A 27,534-nucleotide genomic window follows, 5' to 3' on the forward strand; every position below is an offset into this window, starting at 1 on the left:
TCATACAGAAAACCCTGAGTTTGCAGAGCCTGCAAAAACATTTTGACCATGGAAGGACATAGACTCTCATCCTACGGAAGACGCTTCGGCTCACAAACCACCTCTGCCCACCATAGCTTGAGGTTCTTGCCAGGCCGCAGATACTTTCCTCCATCTCCCACTACCCAGTTCTCTGTCACTAAGCTGAAGACAGCCAGGCTAAGTTTCCATTCTGGCCCCAAGTTCTCTGACAAGGTGGATTTTTCTTTGGCGGATGCTCTCAACAGTGAATTCAAAGAGACCCGCACTAATGAGAAGGTAGAAATGATGGAGCTGAACGACCGTTTTGCCAGCTACATTGAAAAAGTTCGCTTCTTGGAGCAACAGAACAAAGTTCTTGTTGCTGAGCTCAATCAACTTCGAGACAAAGAGCCCAATAAATTGGCTGACATTTACCAGGAAGAGATGAGGGAGCTACGTCATGAAGTAGACCAACTCTCCAACTCTAAAGCCCGGCTGGAGATTGAGAAAGACAACTTGCTGGAGGATCTCAACAATCTCAGGCAAAAGTAAGAAAGACTTTCCAGTTTTCATGAGGGTGGGCAGAGTATTGAAACACAGAATAGGTGGAAGTTGGGTAATGCTAAGCTTTAAAACGGTCTAAGTCTAGGATTTCCAAAGTGATCATTAGGGATGATTTAGCCAAAATCTGTATCTTCTGCATTTGAAACCAATTTTTCAACCAATCAGATTAGTCAAATAATTTTAGGGACATATTTGCATCACCTTGTCACATTCTGCTTGGCTATGGAATTGGCTAGAGCAGCTTTCTGCAAAATAGGACCTTTTAGATATTAAGACAGCAACTCCTAAAATTCCAGTTAGCTCAGTAGCCTAGAATTTTGAGAACTGCAATTTCAGCACATCCTAGAAATTCCACATTGAGGAAAAATTTCTTCAGCAAGACAATTAATAATGGTAAAGTTATCTTAGTGAAAGCTTCCAAATCATTCTAATCTTTTTCCTGCAGTAGCAGCCAGCTGCAGAGGTTTGGGAGAAACATTTTCCCCAATAATACAATCTGATAGTGAAATCTGAATTTCTGGTCAGCATAACTTATAAACTGAGCATGAATTAATGTAAAGACTTTCTTGAAGGTAAAAAATTTAGAAATAGGCAATTCATTTCATCTAATTATCTGCATTTCTTATTTCTGAATTATAATTGCTCAATTATTCCTGGGAGATTTCAAGTAGATAGGAAACCCAAGTAAATATATACTGCATATATACATAGTGTGTCCCAAAGCTGCTTTTTTTGGAGGCAGCCTGGACTTTCTTGTTTTTTCTTTGAAGACATTTCGTTTCTCATCAAAGAAGCTTCTTCAACTCTGACAGGATAGTGGGGAATGGAAGGATTTATATTCCTTGCAAACAGCTGGTTATATGCATCACTTTAGAGGTCCTTGAAGCACTTGGAGGTTTATCTGTGTCTTCAGAGTCACTTGAGTAGTACTCCTAGTTCCTGTAGTCTGAATTTTTCCTCTGGAAATCCAATCCTACTCCCACACCATTTAAAGGGTGTTCATCCCAAATTGTATAGCTAAACATACAGGGTTATACAGGTGACCTTGAGGACACAGATAAACCTCCAAGTGCTTCAGGATCCTCTTAAAGGATGCAAATTATCTGCTGTCTGCAAGGAATATAAATTCTTCCATTCCCCACTATTCTGTCAGAGCTGAAGAAGCTTCTTCGATGAGAAGCAAAACATCTTCAAAGAAAAAACAAGAAAGTCCAGTTGCCTCTGGAAAAAGCAGCTTTGGGACAACCAGACCTGAACAGACTTTTATATATAATTTGTATATATTGGCTGGTTGGGATCAGAAAGCAAGCTTTTTCTGCAATAGTCCCTCCTTTATGGAACATCCTCTCCTTCTGAGATCAGAGTGGTCCCAATCTTGTTAGCCTTTCACAAAGCCCTAAAAGCCTATGTTCCCCAGCCTGAGCTGTTGAATGTGCCAGGGGTCCCATTTCCTGGCTATATTGCTAACGGGACAAATATTTTGCTCTTTCTATCTTGAATTAGATGTTTTAAATGTTCTTTACTGGTTTTGTTGGTTTTGCCCCTGCATTGACTGAGATGAGTGGCCCATAGAAATTAACTAAATAAATAAATAAACAGACAGACAAATAACATTGCACCATACTATAGCATGTACAAGCTAGCAGAGCCAGTGTAGAGATTAAATTTGCTTTAATTTAAATTTAGTTAATTTGCATTTATTCCAAATATTTAACAAATTTCTTCCTTTGGTCCCAATTGAAATTAGAATTCATTGCCAACTTTCGGAAGCACTGTAGGGCAGTACTCAGTTCTGTTGTTCCATCCCCATTTCAGTATAGCCACTGTCTTCCCTTGAAACTCAAACTATTTTTAAAACAAGAGCATTATAGGTGTTACAGTAAGAGCAAACCATATAATTTTTTAAATCAAGAGAGGGCTGGCCCCATTATTAGACTGAAGGAAGCATTTTCCTCAGTTGGCAGTTGCTGAGATGACAAAAGATTTCTATCATTCATAAATAACCTCAACTACTTTGCTGCATAATCTTTAATCAACCACAAAGGAAGGCTTGTCCAAGTACCCCCAGGATTGAGTGAAGATATAACTTCTATACCTGTGATGGAGAACCCATGGCACGCGTGCCACAGATGGCATGGCAGAACCTTCTCTGCAGGCACGCCAGCCATCGCCCCATCCCAGCTCCATTGCGCATGCATGCGTGCCTTGCACCAGCCAGCTGGTCTCCGGATTGCTGCTGTGCATGCACAGGGCACCTGCAGGGGCACCTACAGGGGGCTCACTGCACATGCATAGAGGACAGGGCACTTGTATTGCATTTTGAGGATGCATGTGTGTGCGCATTCCCCCACTCCATCCCATTTTGGGCCTAGAAGTCCTCCTGCACCAATCTGGGAGCCAAAATGGAGTGTGGGGGTAGGGTGCAAACACTGGCAATGCATGCACATGCCTGGGAGGGGAGGGTGGCACTCAGATTACATTTTGGGGGTGCACACGCTTTGGGCACTCGGCACCAAAAAGGTTCACCATCACTGTTCGATACATTGCACGTGGAACAGGGGAGGGTCTAAACTGTGTCCTCTGCGCCAGGTAGCAAAATGACTTTCCTTTTTTAAAGGAGATCTTTGGTTGTAAAATATGGCAGACCATTTTTAGATGCTGGCCTGGATTTACCATTCTTGGAAGAGGGAAGCCTACGGTGAGGGAAATGGATGGGACTGTGACCAGTATGAAAGGGAGCAAGGAAAATATATTCCTGGAATCTGGGAGGGGCGGGGGACAGACCAGCAGGAAGAGAGCTATAGCACCCTAAGAACAGTCTTACAACTGCCCCTCAAATATGGAGGATCTAAACAGACACGTTTACAGGTGATCTTTGGACTTAAGCTGAAGACTTGCCACAAATAAGAAACATTTTTATTTACTTGTATCCCACCTTTATTATTTTTCCAAAAATCTCAAGCAGCAAAAATATCCATCACTTTTTCCTCCTCCTGTTTTTCCCCACAACAACAACCCTGGAAAGTTGTGTTGAGAGAAAATGACTGGCCCAAGATCCACAAGGTGGTTTTCATGGCAGGGCTCAAATCACAGCCTCCTGGTTTCTAATCAAATGTTTTAACCACCAGACCAAACTGTCTCTCTGTATGATCCTATAGCACCTTGTGCCCCAATATTGCAGCTATTCACGCCTGCTCTGAGGAACTGTACCTGTGAGTTGCCCTGCTGACCAGTTAGAATTATGGAATAGATAATAGACAACAAGAAAAGAGGCTAGCTAGCTCTGAAGAAATATTAAAATAAAAACATTTCACATTATTTTATCCTCTGGAAATTACATATTCCCCTCAGAGCCAAGTGTTAAAATCAGTTAAAAGTCCTGAGATTAAAGGAATGAACGGTTGAAAACTGTTAATCACTTCTCACTATATTTGTCAGATTCCCAGATCACACATCCACACGAAGCACAAAAAAGATTTTCCAGGCTTCCTTCCTCACAATGGCTGATGGAACGGTAAAAGTTGATTTCCCTCCTTACAACTCTTGGTGGGCCTTACAGTGTATTCCTAATAAAAAATATAAGTTATTATAATTATTATAATAAGAAACATTTATTGCAGGCAGAAGTTTGGAGGAAGCGTGTGTGTGAACTGCAGGGAATTTGCAAAGGTTTGAGAGGGGGCGTTGAACTTGATGTTTGTCCTTGAGTATAGCCTCTGGTGGAAGAGTACTGATCATTCAATAAACCTACCTTACTTTTCCACCCTTCTCTCTCTCACTCTCATTTAAGATTACAGGATGAGATTAATCTGCGCCTTGAAGCTGAAAGCAATTTGTCTTCCTACCGACAGGTAAGGTGGCAAAATGACAAGTTCTGTCTTGGAACAATGAAAAGGAAATATAAGAAGTCCTCAGAATTGTTGCCTCATTTGAAATGATGGTTCTTTTGTTGTATTTCACTTCAGGGGTATTTGCTGATAGGGAGTCAAAAAAGTCAAGATGGTGGTCATAACCAAGTGATCAAAGTCCTACTCTTTCTTATGGGCAGTGGAACAGATGTACAAAGGATGAGGATTCAATCATATGGTTGTGTTCACTATGATGTAGCCATCATGACACTCTGTGGACATCATTTGCACAGAAAATTATTCAAATGCTGAAATTAGGTTACTTGTATATTAGTTGAAGCAGCTCTTTGAGTGTGTTCATTATTTATGATGAAACTAGGAATTTTTATAAACTTTAAATGAAGAAAGAAAGAAATATTCAGGGGTGCAGTATCAAGCATTCACTGTCCTCTGGCCTATTCAGATAGCTGCTGTTTATTCTGGACTTCATACACTTTATTCACTATTTTTAATAGGTAATATAAATCAGGAGTGGGTCACTTTTTCTGAACAAAGAGCAACATTTGAACTGTGCCCCACAAGGTGTACTTCAAAATTTAATGGAAGGATCCAAGATAAAAATTATAAATTAATTGCAATCACATGTATATTTTAATAATTATGTTAACATGGTTAAAATTACATATGATTAATATTAATATCATGCCACATGGGGAGTCATAAAGAGGGTCTTTTTAACCTCCTGAATATTATTTGTTCTCAGATGAGATCGAAACAAATGCATATTTACAATTTTTATCATTCACATCCTGAACTATAGACATCACTCCTGCATATACGATATGTCCATATATACATAATCAATATAAACTACTGATTAGGTAAAAATACACCACTCTCCATTTTGCAACACCTAAATAAATAAATAACTAAGCAAACAGATTAGATCAGATCTGAGTTCTTGAAGAACAGAGATAGGATGCCCTACTACTAATGGTGCCTTGCTCTCTGTGATAGCTCTGAAGTTAAAGAGGTAGAAATAGTAGGAAATTTGGGGGAAATGTGTCCCAGTATAGTCATTATGGAGTTCTGTGGTGATGATAGATAAAGATGTATTTTGGAGCTTAAAATCAGAATAGAATAAATTTAGAGCAATTATAAGCAGAAACTCATAGAAGAAGCTAATGAGAAAAAAAGAATGATATATTTATTATTTATTTATTTATTCACTTATAATTTGTATAGCACTCAAATCACTCATGGTAACTCCAGGTGGCTTAGAAAAGTGAAACTCCAACTCTAAACCCAATGAAACTTCACCCCCAACTTCAGCATCAACAATCAAATAAACAATTTGATTGGCTCCTTATCACCTTGGGGTCCATTGACAAAACCATACTCTCAGGTCTTTTAAAAAGAGTATTAAGGTGGGGGCCAATCTTTTCTCTAAGGGGATGATGTTCCACAGGGACATCAGAGGAGCCACCACAAAGAAGATCCTTCTTGGTCCCATGAGATCAGGGGTGTCAAACTCAAGGCCCATGGGGCAGATTTTGCCCAAGGAATGCTTAGATCTTGCAAAGCTGCCATGAAAACAGTGAAGGATTGGCCCATGGTGCCTCTGCCACTAAAAAAAAGAGCTTAGGAGGACTGTACATGGCCCTCGTGAGCTCCATTTTCACTGGCAGAGGGTTGCAGGAGGCCGTTGCAGAATTTGGGAGCCCATTTTCACTGGCAGAGCACTCAGGCCCACCACAAGTGCCCCCAACATGAGTGACATTGAGCTGGTCATGTCCACTGTGGCCCCTAAGGTAAACACAACCCTGATATAGCCCTCAATGAAACCGAGTTTGACAACCCTGCACTAGATGGACCACTTTAAGGAAGGGAACTCATAACATACCTGCCTCCCCTCTCTTTAAGAAAAACACCAGTATATTAGTTGCCTAATTCCAAAAGAAGGAGATAGTAAAAGCACATTTTCAAACAATTCCAGTTAAGAAATAAAAATGAAGATAGCAGAAAAGACTAATGCAACAAATTAAAACTTTACTGAAAATCTGTAAAAAAAAAAAAGATGCACACAAATAACAGAAAAAGAGTCACATCACAAAAGAATAATAGAAATAAGTAGCCTGAGATTGGTATTATGAAAGCAAAAACTGCTTTAGTTAGTGAAGGATGCTAAAAAATAGCAAAAAGGGCTTCTTTAAACAGAGAAGGAAAGAGACTAAACAATTGCTCAATGAAGAAGACCAAATGCTAAAAAAAAACAAAAAACCCGAAAAAGACAGAGGTATTCTATTCCTATTTAGTTTCAATCTTCTCCAACAAAAATAAGAATGTATTCCATCAGGAGGTTAAGAGCAAGTTGAAGGAACAGGACCAAAACTTGAAATTGATAAAAAGATAATCATGGAATACTTATTTACTTCGAATGAGTTTAAATCTCCAGAGCTAGATGAACTATACCTAGCTACTCAAGAAACACCTTATTGATAGTCTGGTTGAATACTTTTTAATCTTTGAGAAATTGTTAAGAATCAACAAAATGTCAAGCATCTGGAGACAGCAAATGATATCACTATCTTCAAAAGTGGGGGAAAGGATACTGCAACAAACTACAAACCTATCAATTTGGCACTGATACTGTACTTGAGAAGATTCTTGACCATTTTGAAAGAATCTTGAAAATTAATCTAATTACTAGAAATCAAGATGGATTTGACAAAAGCAAAAAACAAATTAGTTTATTAGTTCTCTGTTTCTCTCTTTGATCCTTTCAAGTCACTATTGACTTCTAGCGACCGTCTGGACAAGTCCTGTAGATTCCTTGGCAAGATTTTGGAAGTGATTTGCCATAGCCCCCTTCCTAGATTGAGAGAAAGTGACTTGCCCAAGATCACCCAGATGCCACAGTCTCCCAGTTTCTAGTCTAGTGACTTAAGTACTACTGAATACCAAACTGGTTTTCTCTTGGGGGTTCTGTACTATTCAATAGCTTCTTTAAAATCTTAGGTGAAGTCGGAAGAAGCACTTATAAGATTTGCAGATGACCCACAATTATGTGAGATAGCAAGCTCTAGAAGATAGAAATAAAATTCAAAAGCATTGCTTTAAGTTAGAAAAATGATCTGAAACAAATGAAATTTAACCAAAAGAAATGCAAAATTTTCTTTTAAGAAATATAATCCAATACACCAATATGTGTGCATTAATATGGGCACATGTGAAAAAGATCTTAGAATAGAATGCATCTGTAAACTGAATATGAAATAGTAGTGAAATATAACTGCAAAAAATACAATTTTAGGTTGCACCAGTGAAAGATTACCATAGTTTCCAAAATATCCAGCAACTCTCAGGCCAAACAAAAGTATTATATCTCTAGCTTTCAATGCTGGGGAAACAAAATCCATGAAGCAGGAAAGACAGATAGAACCAACCTGATTTTAGTGTTTTGCAATAGGCAGATATTTTGGCAATACTGTGAGAGGTTTCATGCAATTCATGTAAGTTTCATGTAAATAAACCAACTTACTTACCTGTGTCATTACTGACATCAGGTTAAATATTAAAAAAAGAAAAAAAATAGATCCAGGAAACGACAGACCTCTCAGCCTGACCTCAATACAGGGAAGATTCTGGAAAAGATAATCAAGCAATGAATCAGCAAACACTAGAAGCAAACAAATAATAACCAAAAGCCAACATGGGTTTGTCAAAAACATATCATAACAGACTAATCTTATTGCATTCTTTGACAAAGTGACAAAATTAATGGACCAGAGGAATGCCGTCGATATAGTTTACTTGGACTTCAGTAAGGCATTTGACAAAGTAGATCATAACTTACTACTAGATAAAGTAGAAAAAAGTGGGTTAGACAGCATCACCACCAGATGAATTCATAACTGGCTGACCAACCTTACTCAACATGTAGTCCTCAATGGAACTGCATCTACATGGAGGGAAGTATACAATGGAATACCCCAAGGCTCTGTTTTAGGTCCAGTACTCTTCAACATCTTCATCAATGATTTGGATGAGAGGATAGATGGGGAACTCATCAAATTTGCAGATGATACCAAGCTGGCAGGAATAGCCAACACTCCAGAATACAGGTTAAAGATACAGAAAAATCTTGATATACAGTACTTGAACATTGGGCACTACCTAACAAAATGAAATTCAATGGTGAAAAAAGTAAGGTTTTACATTTAGGCAAGAAAAACAAAATGCACAGGTACAGTATAGGTGGTATTTTGCTCAATAGTAGTAACTGTGAAAGGGATCTTGGAGTTCTAGTGGACAACAATTTAAATATGAGCCAGCACTGTTTAGCAGCTGCTAAAAAAGGCAAAACAGTTCTAGGCTGGATTAACCGAGGGATAGAATCAAGATCACATGAAGTGTTAATACCACTTTATAATGCCTTGGTAAGGCCACACTTGGAATATGGCATTCAGTTTTCATCGCCACGATGTAAAAAAGATGTGGAGATTCTAGAAAGAGTGCACAGAAGAGCAACAAAGATGATTAGAGGTTTGGAGGCTAAAACATATGAAGAAGGGTTGCAGGAACTGGGTATGTCTAGTTTAATGAAAAGAAGGACTAGGGGAGACATGATAGTAGTATTCCAATATCCCACAAAGAAGAGGGAGTCATGCTACTCTCCAAAGCACCTTAGGGCAGGACAAGAAGCAATGGGTGGAATCTAATCAAAGAGAGTAGCATCTTAGAACTAAGGAGAAATTTTTAGACAGTTTTAACAATTAATCAGTGGGACAACTTGCCTCCAGAAGTTGTGATTGCTCCAACACTGAAAGCTTTTAAGATGTTGGATAACCATTTATCTGAAGTGGTGTAGGGTTTCCTGCCTAAGCAGAGGGTTGGACTAGAAGACCTCCAAGGTCCCTTCCAACTCTGTTATTCTATAAATTCTAAATTTATGGCCAGGCCTCAAGTCTATAAAATCAAATGAACATATGTGATAACTACAAAATATCACTGGTAACAATGTGGTAACTTGTCCCAGTCTTCTTCTTCTGTTATATTTAAGATTATAATTTGGAGACCTTAACGGTTATGTATACTCAAGGCATTCTCAAATAAGCCCATGCTGAATGCAGCCTCTGATCTAAATAGTAATATTGCATTTCTATATTATCTTTTTTTTCCAAACCAATTTTGTGCAGAGTTTTGCTTGTAAACAAATGTATAACATACTATTTTATTCCTTCCTTATTAAGTAGTTAATGAATTTCTTCTTATTCACTTGCTACTGTATTTCCTAATTATCCTTAATTAACCAGTTCCAGTTCCCACTGAGAATCATGGATAGTGTGAGAATAGGAGAATATATTTTATTACTAGGTTAGATTTGCAATCAAGGAAAAAATACCCTACACATAAAACAGAATTTTTATGAATGGACCATGCGCAATAGCAGTCTTGCCGCCCCCTCCCCCCACAGGAGATCAGATGGAACAAAGTGCCTTTCTGGAGAGAGCTTTGTTGCACACATTAGATTTCCCAAGAGAAATAATGGCATATTTCACATTCACATCATAAATGTATCTTCTCTGAACTGAATATGAAAAGTGTCATTCCTCAATAGGGGATCAATCCCCAAACTACCTCTTGTGCTGCCTATATTTCTATAGTTTAATAATATATCGTTTTATCAATAAAATAATTTTTAAAAAGTCTTATTAATAAAATTATTCAGGAAATACATATGGGGTGGGTGTAATTGCATTCAAACATCATTTTTTTGATGCTTGTTGTTTTAACTTCCTATACTGTTTGTATCCTGCTACTTTAAATAATGCTACACTTTTTAAAATAGATTTGGTTTATAGGATTGCTATAATGAATTGCTATTGAACAATAAGCAAAAATGGCAACATTGAATCAGCCTCTTGATCTGCTCAATACATCTTATCATCAATGGATGAATTAAAACAGGATCTAGCAAAGACCCAGTGCTGTAGCTTGGCTTTTCCTCCGTGATTGGCATATAGGTTGTCCTCAACTTAAAACTATTTATTTAGTGACTGTTTAAAGTTACAATGGCACTGAATGACTCATAATGACTATTGCAACATCCCCATGGTCATATGATGACAATTCAACCACTTGGCAACTGGCATCTATCTATGATGAGATCATGGGATTGTCATTTGAATCCTTCCCAGCAAGCTTCCAAAAAGAGTCAATGGAGGAAGCTGGAGCCATTTAATGACCACATGATTCACTAAACAACTGAAATGATTCACTTAACAACCATGGAAAAAGGTTGTAAAATTGGGCATGACTCACTTAATGCCTTGCTTAGCAACAGATCTTGGGCTCAATTGTGCTCATAATTTACAGGGCTGTCTGTACAGTTGATCCCCATTTAGCTATTGAGACCAACAACTCAGTTGTTAAGCAAAGTAGTTGCTAGTACAATCATAACCTTGCTTACAATCTTACTTGAGTTTTCCCTTGCTATGCAGACCAGATCGCAAATCCAAGGACTGGTCACAAAGTTACTGTTTCATCATATAACTGCAAATAATTGTTATAATGGGAAGTAATAGTCATAACTGCAAAGGGTTGCTAAATGAGTCAGTGAGTGAACGGAGTACCTGTATTGTTGTTGTGCTAAATAAATTGAATGGGGATGATTTTCCCTCTCATATCACAGTTTCTCTGTCCCCACAGGATGTTGATGATGCTGCTTTAGCCCGGATTGATCTGGAACGCAAAATTGATTCATTGCAGGAGGAGATTATATTCCTAAAGAAAATCCACGATGAGGTACAATAGTCCACTATTGCCATTCTGTGAGTTTTTTTAACTGAGTATGGAATTGAAGACTCGAGTTATTTGCCTTGCTAGACAATGTTCCTTTCTCTTTAACATCTATAACCAGGCTGGGTTTGCACATTGCACAATGCCGTAATTGTTTTATCTTAGCAAGTTTGAACCCTGATTACAAAGTATTAATCCACAAATGTGTGAACCCTATCAATTTTCAATTACAAGAAAATTGGACAGCAGCTTCCCCTAATTTGCTATCCTGAAGATGTGCATGTCCAGCCAGCACATCCAAGACCCATGTTGGGTAGAAACTGTGGGATCTGTAATATGGATGGGAAGAGATCGGGAAATATTGCCATACAAAATATAGTGATGCTTAGTTATGTTGTTTTGAAAGCTAGCCTACTTGTCATAAGATTGATTATTTTACTTTGTGCAAATTGTTTTTAAATTCTTTTTATTCTTTTGTTGCTCAACCTTATCTCCCACTCCAATTCTCAGTCAAAAAGAATTCCAGAATGCAATAGGTTTAACTTCTTTTAGGTCTCTAGAGAGTTACGTTACAGAAATCAACAACATTCATAGTTTGCTTTCCAATAGATAGTCTTCATAGTTCCAGCATTGCTCTCTAGTTGTTAATCTCAACCTTCCTCAAAACTAAAAATTGATTATATTGTGCTATTTTTACAAAGATATCTGAATCTGTGCATTTAGGAGGAAGAATGAACAATCCAAATGAACAGTTTTCTTCTTCTGGTGAAGAGCATTTTATCAGCTTCAGTTTATTCACAAAAATTTTAGAAAGGGATTTGTGCAAAATATCTTGCTCCCTTTTATTCAGAATCCTCTATGTTCAACATTTGTAGACTAGACGTGTCCTGAGGAGATTATTTAGTTTTGAGGTACATAGTTTTTAATGGGATAAACTCCACATAGTCTTGTTCTGCAGTGTGTGATGTGCAGACACCACAAGACTTTGGAAGACTGCATGCAACCCCAAATTCTCAAATTGTACATCCCTGATTTAATCAGCAGACCTGTAATCAGAAATGGGCATATTTCTTTTACCCACAGACTGTACTTTATTTTATTATATTTGAACTGAGGAAAAAAGCTCAAAAAGGCAACTTGGGCTGATCTTAAGAATGCTAAGTGGGGTTGATCCTAATTAGTTTTTAGATGCAAGGCCCAAACTCAGATTATATTGTGAAATTAAAAAATACCCCAATCCCTCATGTACTGTTGCCAAGATAACTGCATGGGTGTCTCCAAATAGTCACGAGGAGTTAAAATCAACTCAAGAGAAACATTACTCACTTAAAAAAAAAAAACACTTTGTTTAGCCCTTTGCCAAATGTAGCCTTCCAAGCTACTGTTGCTTCATGTTTCTCTGCTTGCTTATGAGCTATAGCTAATTGGTAGCCTTTAAGCTATAAGTGTTTATAAAGTTTCTGAGGTACATTTTTTTTAATTTGGTCTCTTAGATTAGGAATCACTGCACTCGACTCTCCGATATGATGGAGAGTGTTAAGAGATTCATCTCTATTTCTAATCTAAAGCTAGAGGTATATCCTCACTTATGGAATATACAAGGTATGTCAACCTTTCCTCCTAAGTTATTTACCTCCAAACAATGTTGTTTCTATCAGGTGGGCTAACATATCACTAGGACTAGGAGAAAGCTTCCTGAGGAGCTTACGGTAATATATAAAGACAAAATCAAGCCAAGCCATTTTATAGGGATTGTGAAATTATTCAGTAAGTGTTATAACTAACAATAACAACAGTTATAATACCACCAACACTCCAGGTTCAACCACAATTAAAATTCTTAGTTAAAAAAAGCAAAAATTTCAAAAACACTATAAAATCAATTTGCATTCTACAATCCCCATTAAATTAATACTTATAGAGATAGTAAGTCTTTACTAGGTAGATTATGATTGCTTTTGCTGATACAAAATTTTATGACATTTTATACTGCTCTGATTAAAGAACGAGCAACTTGAAAAAGAGGAGAGTGGAAGCAAAGAGATAAGTGCTCCATTTTGGTAATCTCAGGAAGATTAGAGTAGGGCAAAGTGATACTCTTTTCTTCACAGGAAGGAGAATTCTGATCTACTTTGCTGACAAAAAATAGTATTAAAACAGCAACAAACATACAAACACAGTATTATTTGTCACATGAGCATATGAAATTTTTAGCAACTGATTGTTCCTCTGAATTTATGAAGTATGTATCTCATACTTGTGTAATGTAGTGAGGTGGGTGACCAAGAAACTTTAGACATTATCAACCTACCTCAATAGAACTGTTGGGAAAATCCATGCAGGAAGACCATCACATGCACCATGTATAATACCTTGAATAATCTAGAGAAGGGTGAAATATAAATATTTTAAAAAATGAAAAAAACATGAATACAATTTAACAGTAGATGTATTGGGGAAAACTAATACTGACATTGCAGGCATAATTGGAACAATTCCCCTGCAAATTCTGCCCAAGTTTTCGTTGTGGAAACCTTTTAAAGATTGCTCTTCAAAAAATCTTATAGGCTGTAAATTCTTAAATTCAGTCCTTTAGGAGGACTTCTCCCTCCCTCCCTCCCTCCCCCCCTCTCTGTCTCTGTCTCTCTTTTGGTTGTTGTAGTGTGAAATAAAATTGACTGGATGATTAGTTAGAAAGGAAAAAGACAGCCTTGTGTTAAAAGCTGGCAAAAGGGAATCCCAATAGTCAATGATGAATCCCAAAGGTCATAGATCTCCCTCAGTGCTTTGGAAGGAACAATCAGGGATCACCACTCACTTTAAGACACCACTTTTATACAAGCAATTGCAAAATGGTAAGGTAAAACTGCTCCGAACTGAAGCACTTGATATTTGAGAGAGGAGAGAGAAAGGGTTCCAGAAAATCAGGTGCCATTGCTGGAAAGGTCCTGTTTTCTGAGTGTGTAGAAAGTTTGTTACAAATGAAAGCAGGTGGCTTTAATGATTCAGCCACCCCTGTATACCAAATAAAGAACATGTGCACAAACCATGTTATCCTTCCCATACCACTTGTGTGATGTTGTATATCTACATTCTCTAGGGTTGCTTCATTCCACTTCAGGGAAACCCAGCCTTGCCCCCAGGTCTAATTTTATTGGTTTAAAAACTTTTCTATCTTTTTCTCAGGAACTGCGGGAGCTGCGGGAATATTTGCAGCAGCAACAGGTTCACATTGAGATGGACATGACCAAGCCTGATTTGACAACTGCCCTGCGTGAGATCCGCATCCAGTATGAGTCCATGGCCACAAACAATATGCAAGAGACTGAAGAATGGTACAAGTCAAAGGTATAGCCACAATATAATGGATAGGAGTAAGAAGAGCTATTAGCTAGGGAATGTAGCATAATTAAGGGCTTCTGTTCCAATATCTTCTAGGCAATGTTCCCTCTAATTTTTTTTCAGTGTGAGCAGAAAAGTATAGTGTTTGAGCGGCATATTTTCATGCCTGAGCACCTGAATTTTTTTCACAGATGTCACCGAAGACAACAACGAAATCAGTATTATTTGAAACTCAAAGTTATCTTTATTCAAGGTACCCGCTTAATTAAAAGTGTTATATAATATCAGTATCACTTAACAACGGTCCTGCTTAGCAACCAAAATGTTGGCTCAGAAACTCTGGCATTGAAGCACGCAAGTCTTAAAGCTGTCAAGTTACAAGACCTTTGCACCCCAACCCTTTAGGAAAAAACAAACCCAGGGGTCTTCAAACCTGACAGCTTTAAGCCTTCTGGACTTCAACTCCCAGAATTTCTCCTCCAGTCACATTGCAGCAACGTCATCTGCGTGGATCTGCTCCATCTTCGGTTTTTTCACAGGAGGCAGGGCTGCTGCTGAAGATGTCAACGAGCCACCACCACCACTAGAATATGCATTTGTTTAGCATGACATAGAATAGTCTTTCAACCAGAAGTATGGAATAAAAGAGAGACTGATAAATATTAAAAAAAATAAAACCAAAAAGCAGCTATTTATTTGAGTTCTAGATAAACATTTAGTTCTGATTTAATAGTGTTTCAGAGATGTGGCTGTCAGCTATTTGTGTATGTATGTTATTATTATGGAAGGTTAGATGAGATTTCACCAACATTATTCACCCCTGATTAATGCATTCATTCTAATAATCGAGTCTGACTCTGAATTACAAATCTATGTCTGAAGAATCTGGGTTAAGTTTTGGATTGGAAATTTGGGGAACATGAAAGTTTATGCATAATTTTTGTAATTTTTTCATTGGGTCTTAATAATGATTTTATTCATTTGGGATTTGGGGGTCTTTTTTCATAGGCTTAACACAGCTCTAATTTTGTCATTAGGAGCAATGTAACATTGGCCACTAATGTATTGTATACAGGTTGCCTTAGAAGGTAATACCTTTTGCATAGTAGGAACTTAAGATAGGCAGACTTCATACAGATAAACAATTGAGAAATATTGTTCTTTTTAAAAAGCAGTGTTAATTGCTGCACCTTTCTCATATTAAGTATATTAGCTCAAGTTCATGTTAGGAAAAACTTTCAGTCTTAAAGGTTTGGTGAGGAGAAATCCAAAAATTCTTTTAAAGAATTTAAATTAAATTTGAGGCTACCTCTGCTTTCGCTCTCCCTCCCTCAGCTGTGCAGCAGCGGCAGCGGCAGCTCTCAGCCTACGGCGGCAGCGTCACGCAGGCTGTGGAAGGAGGAGGAGGAGGAGGAGGAGGAGGAGGAGGAGGAGGAGGAGGAGGGAACCAAAGAGAGGCTTTTACCGGGCGTGCGCCCCACAGCCAGGACCGTCCTTGTGCCTCAAGCCGCGTTTCTTCCTGCAAAGCTCTTCGGGCAACCCGAGAGTTCCGCCTGATGCCCAAAGGGCTTTGCAGGAAGAAATGGCTGTGGGGCGCACGCCCGGTAAAAGCCTCTCTTTGGTTCCCTCCTCCTCCCCCTCCTTCCACAGCCTGTGTGACACTGCTGCCGTAGGCTGAGAGCTGCTGCTGCTGCTGCTGCACAGCTGAGGGAGGGAGAGCGAAAGCAGAGGCGGGGCGCCAAGCTTTGGTTAAGGCAGGCAAGGGAAACCACGAGCCGAAAGGAAGTCTTGCTGGGAAGACGCGGCAGCAGGGCTTTAAAGGGCTCCCACCTCCCCAGTCAGCCAGCCCACCCAGCCCATTCTTCCCCCGCCACAACTGTATCCAACAGGCCAAGTTGCTGGGAGGAGAAAGTTTGGGCTGCAGGACATGAGATTCTTCTGGGGAGGTCCTTTGCGGGCGGCCAGTTCTAGCCGCCTGCAAAGGACTTCCCCACGTTTGCTTTGAAAGAAATCTCTGCGCGGCAGTTAGAAACTGCTGCGCGGGGTTTTCTTGCCATGTGCGCGGCCGCACAGCCACGCATCTTAGAGGGAACAGTGCTTCTAGGCAGCATTTATCATACCCTGTTTCCCCCAAAATAAGACCACCCCAGATAATAAGCCTAATCGGGCTTTTGAGTAAATACGCTAAAATAACTCCCCCCAAAAAAGAAGCCCCCCCTAAAATATTTTAATGCATCTGCAGCTGGTCCCCACCATTTCCTGGGGCGCAGGGGGGGACATGCCCCACATGCACCTGCCATCCATGCAGAACAGCCTCGCAGAGGCTGCTCCTGCAAACCCTAGCTACCACGCCCTTTCTCTTAGTGATGACCCCCAAAAGAGGGGCAGGCCGAGTGATACTAGGGCTGGTAAGAGTGTCCCAGAAACAAAGACAGAACATCTGGCCCTCTCTGGATTACTCATCCTTGGGCCATGGGCTGAGGTTAAGGGGCATCCTACACCTCAAAAATAATAAGTGCTTTTTTTGGCGGTCAAAAGAAAATAAGACCCTGTCTTATTTGGGGGGAAACATGGTACTAAAAAAGGTGACAGGGCTAATCAAGATATAGGACATTGACTGGAGTAGGATGGGCAGCAACAAGTTTCTCTCCACTGTCAGAAATGTGGACTATCAATGTTATTTGCAAAAAATAAAAAGTGCTGCCTATTTAGCAGGCTCTAGGCAGGTGTTATATTTCACTTCTTTGCCAAATGAGTGAAACTCCTTTGAGGGGAAGATGAATCATATTTACTTTGATTGTAGGAATAAGGACAGGGATATGTGGCTAAAATCAAAGATTCTTTTGTTCTCCTCCAACTGTATCTGTTGTTGTCATTGCCTTCATTATTATTATTTAAAAAGTTGATTAAAAAACAATTTGAAACCCAGTCAACAAAGAGCAGGTGATTAACTGTTTCGTATTACCTACTATATGGAAATTGCCAACCTCTGATTTTTCTCTCCTCTGCCCATTTGAATTGAGATTTAGTGTTTCCATTGATAGGGAAGCTAAAGGCTCCTTATGGCACAGATCCAGGAATTGTTAAATGGTCATCTTCAGGAACTGAGATGATGAAGGATTGGAAAGGTCAGATAACATTGTTTAAATTTCTGGTTGCAAGCTTTGAAAACAACTGACTTGTATCTGATAGTTTGCAGATTTGAGTGATGCCGCAGCACGAAACATTGAGGCACTGCGTCTAGCCAAGCAGGAAGCTAATGAGTACCGCCGGCAACTGCAGGCCCTCACTTGTGATCTGGAGTCTTTTAAAGGATCGGTAGGTAGAGCTGATGCTGGGAAAAGTCAAAAAGTTGAAAACATCTGGCTAGCAGGAGGTTGGCTGGTCCCAACTCATAGTTTCTGGAATAGCAGAGTGAGGGTAATTAATACCTTTCTCCTCAGTTACTTCAGATTATGAGATAAAACAGAGCATTTCCCCACTAACTGAAATCATATATTTGTCACACACACACACACAAACTGCTCCATCAGTGGCGAGTCTACATAACTGCATTAGAGGGTGATATGGAACCTCAAAAGCCCTTCCATCAATTGTGCTGACAGCAATTGAATTCTTTCTGAATAAAAATAATGTAACTTTTACTTTCTTTATATTCCAGGAATTGCCCTTTTCTGTATTTTAATATTTTTATTAGTACAAAGATACCAGAAAAGTATGTGTCTTCATTAGACAAAATTTTAAAATATGTGAAATTGTGTTTGTTTTTCTCACTCAATTCCTTTTAGACCAATGTTTCTACACCTTTGCAACTTTAAGATGTATGGACTTCAATTCCCAGAATTCTCAACAGTGGTCATGTTGATTGAGTAATTCTGGGAATTGGTTACTTTTAGGGACTATAGTGTGATCAATATTGCTGTCACTTAGAGTTTCCTGTGAGCTGCAGCCAGGAGATGACTGTTCCTCTGTGCAGAGTATAGTAGTGGTTGATTATTGTCTTACTGCCTTATCAGGAAACTTTTCTTCTTGGCAGAATGAATCTTTGGAGAGACAACTGAGAGAGATGGAAGACCGCTATACTCTTGAGACTACCAACTATCATGACACAGTGATTCGGTTGGAAGAAGACAGTCGGAACTTAAAACAGGAAATGGCTCGTCATCTCCAGGAATACCAAGAGCTCCTCAATGTCAAGCTGGCATTAGATATTGAGATTGCTACTTACCGCAAACTCTTGGAGGGAGAAGAGGGCAGGTAAAATGCAGGTCCATTTCTTGTACTGATTCTGTTGCACAACAACTTTACCAGTGAAATTGTTGAGAATCCTGTCAGTGGTTAGTCTTGCCCGCTCAGAAAACTGCAGCCTTCATTTGTAAATTAGCTTTGCTCTAGATACAAAGCAGAGTATTAATGTCCTGAAGTTATAGAATAAATTGTACCATATCACCCTGGAATCGTATTTTAAATTTTCTCCTTACGTTAATTTCTTGCAATTCCTTCAAGCAAGGAACTGGCAAAAGAAGGAGCTGGCTGGGTTTCTAGGGAAGCACAGGCTGCATAACATGTAAAAAAGGAGTGCTCTGCAGGTCTCTTTCCTCCATTTTTTTTTAAAGAATCCCAACAGATTATGGTACCAGCAAGCTGAAAGAAATAATTTAAAGCCCAGGCAAGAGATCAAGGAAATATTTTCCATGCTCTTGAACCTGGCCAAAGGGACTGAAAAGTCACCACTTCCACTGGGAAGAGCCAGATATTTTTCCTTAGAATGGATAGGCTGAAAATCTGAAGAATTGCCTGAAATTGCAGCAACTGATACTATGAAACAAAGGCAATGTCAAAGCCAGAAAGAAATTCAACCAGGGGGGGAAAGCAGACAGACCTAGGGCTATTCTTATGAAGAAGCTCTGTAGAAGTTAACTAGGACACCAATTAAGAACTATTAAAGAGCCCCAATGGTTGTGAGTCACCAAACAGGGCTGACCGCCAGCTATTCTCCATCCTGTGTGGTACTTGCCTAGAAGAGGAAGGTGAAAGACAGTGAATCAGGAGGAGTAGCTCCGATAATTACAGCGAGCACATATCTTTATTATTAGGGACAGTCCCTTATTTCAGAAAGCTGAATTTTAGATAGATGTAATTTAATTACTTTCTGGGTTTTCCTCTTGAATTTTTCTTTGTAAAGGAAAGATATAAACATTTTTAATCTTTACGAACCTCTTTCCAATTTGCCCCTTTCAGGTTTGTCCTTTATTCCCCCCACCCAAGAAGTTATGATTCCTGTACTCATGACAGAACCTGCATCAGAGCCTGGAGGACCAGATAGGGTCAGGAGGTTACTTCTAGTACAACAGTCCCCAACTTTTTGGACTGGTTCCATGAAGAGAAGTTTTTCTGCAGAACGGAGTGGTTTTGCGCACTGCCTGCATCCTGCTTTGTTTGTTTCTGCTGCCTGGTTTCTAGCATGATGCAGATCAGTGCCAGTCCACAGATCAGGGGTTGGGGACTCCTGTTCTAGTGGATCATAGAAGGACTGTGAGGACCCTTCTCAGTACAAGTTGCCTAGCCTTACATCCTTAGACGGTAGCTCAGAGTAGAATTGCACTACCAACTGATAGCCCACTTGCTAATTAACTGCCAATTAATTAAGTTGAACCTATCAACAATTTCAATCTGTTTTCTGCTTGTAGGTGGGTAGGTAGATTAATGGATGGATGAATATATAGTTAGATAGATACTAATTTGCATCTACAATTTAAAATTATAATCTATTCTCTCCCTTTAGAGTTCTTCTGGCTCATTGTACTTGTGGAGATCAGGTCTACATCCGAAGCTGGGAAGAAGATTATGAAACATCATGAGAGAGATAAAATATATATCTCTGTGTTGACTTGCTTTTAGTCAGATCCACAGTTTAATATTTTAAAAAGTGATCCAATACAATCATGTTTGAAACAAGACATGCCCCTGTCCATCTGAATTACAGTTTATCATATATGCGCAAAATTCCAAATTCACCATGCTAAAATTCTTCATTTCATTCAGGAATGTGTGTGGAAACCACCTGACTCTTATCCTGGAATCTGGGGGAAAAATGGTTGTTTTGCTATTTCATTTCAGTTTGATCAACAACTTGGTCAAATTTGTGGTTTTTTTCCCAATAGTGTTTCTTTGGTCTCATACCTTGTCTAAAACACAATCTGAAATTAACTGATGAACTGGACAGAGACTGGGAAAGAAGGGGAAAATGAAAAGATTAGTACTTAATTCTCAAACCAACTGTTTCCTGTTTATTTTTGCAGGATTACTATCCCAGTACAGACTTTTTCCAACCTTCAGATCCGAGGTGAGATATTTATTCTCCTTCCAGGTCCCTCCTGCATGAATCAATACTTTTTGTTTCCTGAAGAACTAAATGTTTTGTTTTTCTATTTTCTGACATTGGGCTATAGAAAGAGGGTTTTATGTACGGTAGCTGATTTTCTTTGGAACAAGGAACCTTGGCAAAGTGCCTTTTATGGTAATATAATTATTATGCTTATTATTATTTGCAATCCTTTCAGTAACCAAAGTTCTAGGATTATAAAATAACTTAAAAAATAAAGCTCTGGAAACATTAAAAAGAATACAGTAAAGTATAAGAAGGATCAAAACAAACAAACTTGTTTATAAACTTGTTTATTTCCTTCTTAAGTCCAATAATTCTGAAGAGCTTTCACAAATATTGAGATTTTTATCAGAATTTTTTTTTAAAAAAAAATCCTTCCTTGTTCAAGTCATTAACTGAATCCAGAGTATCTTTTCCCTTGCTTTTGCATCTGTAGGGAAGTTATATACTCTTCAATGGCAATTTACTATCTCCTCTTCACAAATGTGAACAAGTTCAGTAATGCTGGAATGTTGGATCATCTCAAGGCCTTTTGTTGCAATCCAGCACAGAAACACTATAGGTCCTGACATTCAGCTAGCTTAGAACAAAATAAACTGCATTTATTTGTATATTTATTTATTTAAATTTATTTGCTGCCTATCTTGGCATAGACAACTCTGCTGATAAACCTCTGCTTCTGACTTCCAAGCCAGTCATTTAAAAATTCTTACCCTTGATAATCAATTCCATGAAACACAGAAGCATTATTATGTTAGCTGCTACTTGTTCTTGTGTTGATTTTTTATACATCTTTCTAAATTACTACATTTTTGTTTAGTCTAATTTAGGAGAGACTGTTTAAAATATTCCAATCTAAAAATTGGATCTATCTTATACCCTTAAATGATTTTTAATGTCTTCTATCATTAAAAATGTCATTATGGATTAGTTATGTCCAACAACATTAGTTCTGTTTAGCCTATTTGCAGCACTATTTAGCAAAGTTTTTTCCATGTTTTCATGCTAGGTATTCAATGAAACAATATTAGAGAGTAAAAGATAAGTTTTTTTTTTTTATCAGAGTCAGGTTTTTCCCATCTCACCCCTCTAAGAAAGTCAGCATTTTCTTTGTCATTACTTCTCTTATGGTTTCATGTCTCAAACCTCACTACAGATCGCCAAGGGCTCCCAAGTCAAATTTATACTCAGTGGCAGTGACCCAGTTGTTCTTTCCCTCTTTACCAGAAACCAGCCTTGACACAAAGTCAGTTTCTGAGGCTCGTCTGAAGAGGAGCATTGTGATCAGAACAGTGGAAGCTAGAGATGGAGAGGTAGGCAATAGCTACCTATGCATTCAAAGCCTTCCATTTTTTAATCATACAGTTCATCTGATGAAATGTTTAATGAAAAATCTAGTTTGACCTGTTATTTTTCAAACATCTGAAGCATCCATGAGCATATCTGCTCAGAATCTCCCTAATTATTTTTCATTCCCTTTCAGCTAAGAAATTCTTAATTTACAGATTATTAGTCTGTGATGTTTCTTTCTTTCATCTTTTCTGTCATCAATAGGTAAATGACATTATCCTTTTTAGTTTTCAAGCTTCTTTATAAAGTGCCAGTAAGACAAATTAATGTTTATCATCCTAATTTGTTGAACCAAATCTTTAAATAGCCAGCACTAAGGGATCTGCTTTAGCTCAAAACCAATAAGCATCGTATTGCATCAAGACAAGAGGGGGAAAGGGCATGAAAATTATGTCGTAAACAGAACAACTTTGAGATCACTCAGTAGAATGCTCAAAAATCTTTCTCTCTTTCTCAGGGCAACAACAATAATTAATTCCCCCAACCTTCTTGAAATTATAACAAATAATATCATTGTGCATTACTGCAATAAGAGTCTTATTGTTCAGTTTTAAAAGATAAAATAATAAAATAATAAAATGATAAAAGATAATAAAACCTTTAGACAATTCCCATATCCTCCTGTACTGGGATTCCTTGTTTTTTAAAATATTTAAGAGTACTCTAGTATAGTTGCTTTCTTACTATATCTCCAATTTACCACAATGAAAATATTGATAAGATTCCTATTTTGTAAATAGGAGTGTGTACAATTAAAAATTATGTTACTTGTTCTAGAACTAATGTATGGCCATGAGTATGAAGAATGAAATTAGGAGAGAATGAAAATATAATTCTATAATAATTATTTTTTAAATGATTTTATTAAGGATTATAATTGCGGTAATAAAAATTAATACAAACTAAGTAAGAGTAGAAAGAAAGAAAAATGCAAAGGATCCTCATCATAACAGGTATAAACAATTTTGATAATTTTTAAACCTTTAATTTACCACCCATGATTTCTTCATCTCATGTCTCAACTCGTATCTATAAACAGGACAGAAAGTATTAATATTTCAATTATCATTATGTGTTGCCAGTAATAAAAACATATCTATTTTATCCTTGGTAAATAAACTGACTTCATATTCCTTCCTTTTACTTCTAACAATCTTAATTTTTAATCCATTTAGGTAATGTAGATACAAATTTCTTTTTATTTCTTTTTTATCTGTTCTCATCCAAGCTTTAACCAACCTCATATAAAAAGATTATGAATCACTCTCTTGATTTATTACTTGAAATTTCCTTCTGATTTTTAAAGCATCAACCAGGTTTTTTTCCCCCCCCCCAATGAAGCATCTTTTTCCATGTCATTCTTATAACCTGTAATTTGTAGATCCATCTTCAGTGCCAACTCAGTCTGTTTTCCTCTTCTGGCATTTTTTCCAAAACATCTTTTAGACAGTCTATCCATAGAAGTAAACATCACTACTGACACTCTTGATATTAACTTCAGATTCCATTTATTAAAAATATATTTTAGCATTTTCAGTGTTATAATATTTTAAATATTCTGTAGCTGTTATTCAGGTTTATTTTTAATTAAAATCTTTAGTTCCCTCTAGTGTCCATTTTTAAAAAATTTATTATCTCTTTTATGTCATAGAAAAAAATTACAACAAATCAACTTTTCCCATAGGAAGAATTATTTATAATTAATTCCTAAAACTTATTTAAAATTATCTGCAAATTTAACCATTTATAATTTTCTAAAATAAAAGTTTTAATGAGCTTTTTGCTGTTTATTTTTTAAAAAAATATTCTTAAACTTGTAGCTAAAATTTTCTTTTATTAAGGATTAAAGGCAGACTCACCCAGTGTTTTCAGACTTGTCAGTCCAAAGGTTTCTAATAGCTGAAAAGTAGTTAATAAGCAATTTCTGAAAGTGAATAGAAAAGGAATTATGCAAACCAATTGTCATTTTGAAGGCGCTGACCATGGTTTAGTTTTTTCACTATAGAGAGATGTTTAGCTATCCAGGAAAACATAATTGTTCCTTAATTTACACATCAGCAAATATGATGAGCAGCAGATGGTAGAGTATGAATCAATTTCCTGCCTAACCTTCTCAGACTGATCATTTTGGATTAGCATGCAGAAACTATACGACTTGAATCATCATCATCATCTTTAGGAGTACATAGTGGGTTTCATGTATATTAAAGTATTTCAATCACATTTATAAGATAAATCAACTTCATTTTAAGCTAGTGGCTCACTCAAAAGGAGCATTTCCTATTTATAGTTTAAAAACATTTTTCCTCCTGGGAACTTTCCATTCCCCAATACCTCAAGTGAAGTTTGAAATCTTCACTTCCATCCACCTCAGAAAGCTGAGAACAAGACTACAGCAGCTGAACTTCTGGTGGAGGAGGAGAATAAAATATAGTCTGCCAGGGGAGAATAAACCACCTCTAAGCTCAAGAGAGCTGTAATACCTAGTGAAAAGACCATTTTTTGTGTGATTTGGTTGAGGAGCAAGACTTTGATTCACTTTCTCACTCTAACGAACTTAGTGAAGGTGGAATATCCTGGAGCAGAGGTGGGTTGCTGCTGGTTCGGCTGAACCGGTAGTGTAATTCAGGCCTGGGTTGCAGAACTGGCAGCGACCCAGGCCTGACAGGCCCCTGAACCGCTTCCCTCGCTGCTGCTGGGCGGCTACCATTTTGGATTTTAGTGACTGCGCGTGCACAGTTCACTGTAAATTGTTCTGAGCTTGGTTGTTTTCCTTCAGACATTTCATTACCAAACTAGGCAACATTATTAGTCTGATGATATTACCTAGTTTGGTACCAGAGAACATCAAACACCCCACACCCTGAGCTACAAATATTCTCTTCTATTAATACCTCCTAGGTCAAATTAGACATGTCCTTTTCCTGCATTTGCTTTGCCTGCCAATCATAAGCAGCAGTGTATTACCACTGTGTGGTGAAACACTTCTCCTTAAAATTGCCAATAAACAAAAACAGATCATTGAAGGCCATAACAAAACTGCTTCACATAATAGCTAGAAAACAAGGATGGGATAATAACAGCAAGACCTTTCTTGGGAAAACTTGAGGAGCCATGAAACAATTCACCCAGCAAATCAAGGAAATATTGAAATTGGTCTTTGCAGTGTTTCCAAGAGACCAGGGATGAAGATATTAATATTCCAGTTGCTGGAAGGCCTGTGGCAAAGGCCTATCTTTATAAGTGTGAAAAAGCCTATGATGCGGTTCTGAAAGTGATAGAAGGATTGTACTTGTCTAAAAATATACCTGAAGATATAGAATAAGGCATTTGAACATGAAGCCTATGGAAAAGAAATTTACTAGGTCTTTCAGCTAAGGCCAAATTTCCCCTTCAAAGTGCTTTACAAATTTGTCTTTCGCCCAATAGCAAACAAAAACAAACCAGAGCTAAAGGAATACCGAAGGAAGATTCTTAATCAAGCAAATGTGATGAGATCTTATCCACCAAGATTCACATTTACTTTTTTAAAAAGCCAAACAAATACAACAACAATATAAATAAGCTAAGGGAGATTTGTCTATTTTATTAGTCTTTTTTCTTAGCTGGAGTTGAGTAGAATCTCAAGTGCCCTCTTGTGCTTATAAGACAGACTGCAGTTGGTTAAAATCTTTCTTAGCTAAAATTTTTGTTTGCATGTGGTTATGTGTCACTTACATGTAGTACCAGTCATTCAGGTGACAGGTACGGCATGTTCATACTAGCATGTATATTACAAACCATCAGTTAAATTAATACATGAAGGTATTATTGCAATAAGAAGAGCTGAAAGATGGATTAATTGCTTAATTTTTAGTATTAAGATAAAAATGAGTGAAAACCAAATGTTTGAAGGGCTGTCATAGGGAAGAGGGTGTCAGTTTATTTTTCAAGCATCTGAGGGCAGGGCAGGAACAATTGGGTGGAAGCTAGTCAGTGCGAGATTCAATCTAGAACTAAGGAGAAACTTCCTGAAAGTGAGAACAATTATTCAATGGAACAACTTGCCTCCCAGAGTTGTAGAAGTTCTATCGCTGATGGAGACTGCAGGACCATTTGTCTGGGATGGAATAACGTCATCTGCCTTGCACAAGGAGTTGGGTTAAAAGATCTCCAAGGTCATAGATTCTATGATTCTATATTTTAAACTCTATTTATTGGTAGAGAATTATTGGTAGAGAACTATGGTATTTTGATTTTTTTTTAAAAAGAATGCAAAATGAAGCATGTCTGAACAAAATGTTGCAATTAACACCAACTGATATAACTTCCACACTCTCTCCAAACATTGTAGGTGATCAAGGAGTCCACCCAAGAACAGAAGGAAGTAGCATGAAGTAAGAACCAGTACATGGAAGAATTTTTCTAGCTTAGGATGCTAAGAGAGCTTTGCATCCTTCTAGTCTTCAACCTTGGCACAGAAACAGTTTTGGATCTGCAGCAACCATTGAAAATAAGAAATATGCAAATTTAATCACCATGCCAGAAAATAACCAAATAACTCAGTAGCTGGTGCTTCAGCTGACTATAATGGCTTTTTTGAGTTTATTTTTATCTTCAATATTTCTCTTGCAGTGCCCTTTGGAGTACCCCAAATAGCACAGTATTTAGACCTGGCTATACCGGTCATCCTCAACTTACAACAGTTCACTTAGTGACCGTTCAAAGTTACAACGGCACTAAAAAGTGAGATTTAACTGTTTTTCACACTTACAACCATTACAGCATCCCGATAATCATGGGATCAAAATTTAGACTCTTGTCAACAGACTCACATTTATGATGGTTGAAGTGTCCCAGGGTCATGTGATCCCTTTTGGTGACCTTCTGACCAGCAAAGTCAATGGAGAAGCCAGATTCACTTAACAACTGTGTTATTAATTTAAGAATTGCCATGATTCACTTAACAAATATGGCAAGTAAAATGGGGCAAAATTCACTTAACAAATCTCACCAACAGAAAGCTCAATTGTAGTCATAAGTCAAGGACTACATGTATTTTGCTAAATAATTGTTCTGGGCTGGCTTGTTAACAGCTATAACTTGATGTTTCTCATTAGAACCAATAAATGAATAGGAATTATGTTACTGCTGAAACTGCTGGTTATGTTTATGTGTGAAAATAATTGACCTAAAGGGAGTATAATTTAGAAGTCAGCTTCTTTACTGAAGATGTATGTCACAGATAGTAAAGGTTAGATG

General features: G+C 37.8%; 1 protein-coding gene across 2 annotated transcripts; it reads left to right on the top strand.

Moving 5' to 3' along the window:
• GFAP (glial fibrillary acidic protein) lies at positions 1–27,429 on the top strand. 2 transcript variants are annotated; one of them, XM_087713364.1, is made up of 9 exons: positions 1–548; positions 4,355–4,415; positions 11,124–11,219; positions 14,400–14,561; positions 17,748–17,873; positions 18,592–18,812; positions 20,858–20,901; positions 22,171–22,256; positions 26,627–27,429. In XM_087713364.1, exons 1-9 carry the CDS (start codon positions 49–51, stop codon positions 26,666–26,668), a joined length of 1,338 nt encoding a protein of 445 aa, XP_087569490.1. In that variant the 5' UTR covers positions 1–48; the 3' UTR covers positions 26,669–27,429. The 2 variants fall into 2 exon arrangements, with proteins under 2 accessions (XP_087569490.1, XP_087569491.1); XM_087713365.1 differs by lacking the exon at positions 22,171–22,256.
• The last annotated feature ends 105 nt before the right edge of the window (positions 27,430–27,534 follow it).

Source organism: Thamnophis sirtalis, unplaced genomic scaffold (assembly GCF_051295495.1).
Source record: "Thamnophis sirtalis isolate CommonGarterSnake01/CBP01778 unplaced genomic scaffold, rThaSir2_p1.2 scaffold_4, whole genome shotgun sequence".
In the NCBI taxonomy this organism is placed as follows: domain Eukaryota; kingdom Metazoa; phylum Chordata; class Lepidosauria; order Squamata; family Natricidae; genus Thamnophis; species Thamnophis sirtalis.